This window comes from Eimeria mitis, genomic scaffold (genome assembly GCF_000499745.2).
Source record: "Eimeria mitis Houghton genomic scaffold, Emh_scaff240, whole genome shotgun sequence".
In the NCBI taxonomy this organism is placed as follows: domain Eukaryota; phylum Apicomplexa; class Conoidasida; order Eucoccidiorida; family Eimeriidae; genus Eimeria; species Eimeria mitis.
This window is the reverse complement of record NW_013570737.1, coordinates 22,982-25,422: the sequence shown is the minus strand read 5'-3', so window position 1 is coordinate 25,422 and position 2,441 is coordinate 22,982. Positions and strand designations below refer to the sequence as shown.

The 2,441-nt window shown below is 51.2% G+C and overlaps 1 protein-coding gene across 1 annotated transcript; it reads left to right on the top strand.

Moving 5' to 3' along the window:
- Positions 1-1,926: 1,926 nt before the first annotated feature.
- Positions 1,927-2,208, top strand: EMH_0004930 (uncharacterized protein; the record flags this gene model as incomplete). The annotated part of the gene is made up of 1 exon (XM_013496979.1): positions 1,927-2,208. The coding sequence occupies one exon, from the start codon at positions 1,927-1,929 to the stop codon at positions 2,206-2,208; it is 282 nt and encodes a 93-aa protein (XP_013352433.1).
- Between the last annotated feature and the right edge of the window lie 233 nt (positions 2,209-2,441).

Here is a 2,441-nt window from a genome sequence, read left to right as displayed (position 1 = left end):
GCGGTCTGTGATGCTTACCCCTCATGAAGGTGCTTGAGAGTCTCGTGCTGCTGCCGCACACCGGATTAAATTATGCCGACGTTCAAGGTGGGCAGTCGGCGGTTGACGTGAGCTGCTACAGCAATGTAAGCACACGGGCACCCCGGTTTCCAGGTGAGTGTTTCAAAAGACATTCAAGGTGGGCGGCCAAGCAGCACTGTCAGGACTTTTGTTTTAATATGGAAGCATCATTTTCATGCGCATGCACCTATCAACTGCCGCTTTTGAGGTGAACGTAACGTGCCTTAACGCTCAGTGTGGTTGTCATTGCACGAATGCAGAGGAAACACATGTGCAGCAGCTTAATCTAGTCCCTCCCTGCATATCGTGATGCTACTGTGCTCATAAAGCACTTATTATTAGTTAATATTGATAATTAATTATATTAACGAGATATATGCTGTAGACCGTAGTAAAATATAGAATATAATAATTTAACTTTACATGAGGGATGCTTCCCCCCTGAAGGAGGCTAAATATGCTGGTGTCTCCAAGCGCAGAGAAAAGAGGAAACTGTCTCCTCTGCTCTGTCCCTGCGTGTTCTCCTTTACAGCACCACCAGCGAAAACGGCAACAACAAGCAACACAAACAGAGATAAAAACGGAGACAGATATCCCCGCTGGCTGCTCTGCGCATGGGGGAGAATTCGGTCTCCTTGGCTCTGTCTGTGCAGAACACCCAGAGGAAACAAAAAAGAAAACAACAGAGACAGCGACGGAGACAGAGACAGAGGTTGGCACCCCCGTCGCCTTCATTCAGCATAAGGAGACTCTGAGAGACTGTGTGTAAACTGCACATCTGTGGCTCTTTCAGTGTCGTGGGGAGTGGAGACAGGGGACTGTCTCCTTTTGAAATGGAGGACAACAGATGTTTCCTTTCTATAGGGGACAAAGCACCCAGCCCAGCATTTGTCTCCTCTGTAGTGGCGCATGCATAATCAGGGCCTGGGGCTGTTCAAAGTCTTCTCCCGATGTTGCTAAAAAGGAGACATTAAGTCTTAGATGATAGACAGAAGACAGTACAGCGAAGTTGCTATAAGGGAGACACTAAGTCTAGGATGATAGAAAGAAGGCAGCAGAAAGGAGACACCGAGCCTACGGTACTAACGAGGAGACAGCAGAGAGGAGGCACCAAGCCCAAGGGTTCCAAGAAGGAGGCAGCAGAAAGAGGACAGCAGAAGGGATACACCTGGCCCATGATGCTAGGAAGGAGACACCAAGCCTAGGGTGGCGGGAAGGAGACAGCAGAGAGGAGACAGCAGAGCACGGTAGAGCAGAAACACTAAGTCTGAGAAGATAGAGAGCAGACAGACTATTAAATATGCTAGTAATGATAGAGCAGAAAAGAGACAGATGCAGCTGCTAGAAAGGAGAGAGCAGAAAGGAGACACCTAGAAAGGAGATAGAAGAGAGGGGACAGCCTATTGGGCTACTATGACGCCCGTATCCACAAGATACGGCACCTCAGCGGCCAGCCAGGGGCCCAGCTGCAGCACACATCACCCAACACACACACCAGCTGCCCCTGCAGCTGCCGCTTCTACGGTTACTGCCCCTGCAGCTCGTGTTGCTGCTGCTACTGCTGCTGCTACTGTTACCGGTACTGCTGCTGTTGCCACGACTGCTACTGCTACTACTGCTACTGTTACTGTTCCTGCTGCTACTCCTGCTTCTGTTGCTGCATCCTTCATCTCTGTAACAAGGCGAGACACGGCAGCAAGAGAGGAAGGAGTACAGACACAGCACCAGAGTGTCGGGTGTATAAGAACGAAAAACAGCAGCAGCAGCAGCAGGAGCAGCAGACCCACCCCAAGGGCTAGTGCATGCGCTATCCCAAACTTGGGGGCATTTTTACTCCACAGGGGAGCAAAATGAGCGTCCAGGCAAATGCGGCCGCCTCTGCATGCACAGCAGCAGCAGCAACAGCAGCAGCAGAAGCAACAGCAGCAGCAGCAGCACAGCAACAGCAGCAACAAAGCAAAGCCCACAAAACCCAGCAGCAATGGAGAGAAAGCGGTGCCTGTGTTTGCTTACAAGACATACAAAAAGAAACAAAACACCCCGACATACGTCAAGAGCAAAAGAACAGCAACAGCAGCAGCAGCAGAAGCAACACCAGTAGCAGCAGCGGCAACAGCATCAGCAGGAGGACGAGAATCAGCAGCATGATCCGCAACCGTAGGAGCAGCGCCAGCAGCAGAAGCAGCCGCAGCCGCAGGTGTAGCAGCGGCAGCAGCGGTTGACGCAGCAGCAGCACAAGCAGCAGCAGCAGCAGAAGCAGCAGCACCTGTACATCTTGCTGGTTTTCCCGTCAAGCTCGGGTAGCCGCAATTCAATAGGCGTTAATGGATATGTTGGGGGTATCTGCAGGAGAGACAACATATAAACAAAAGGAGACAGTC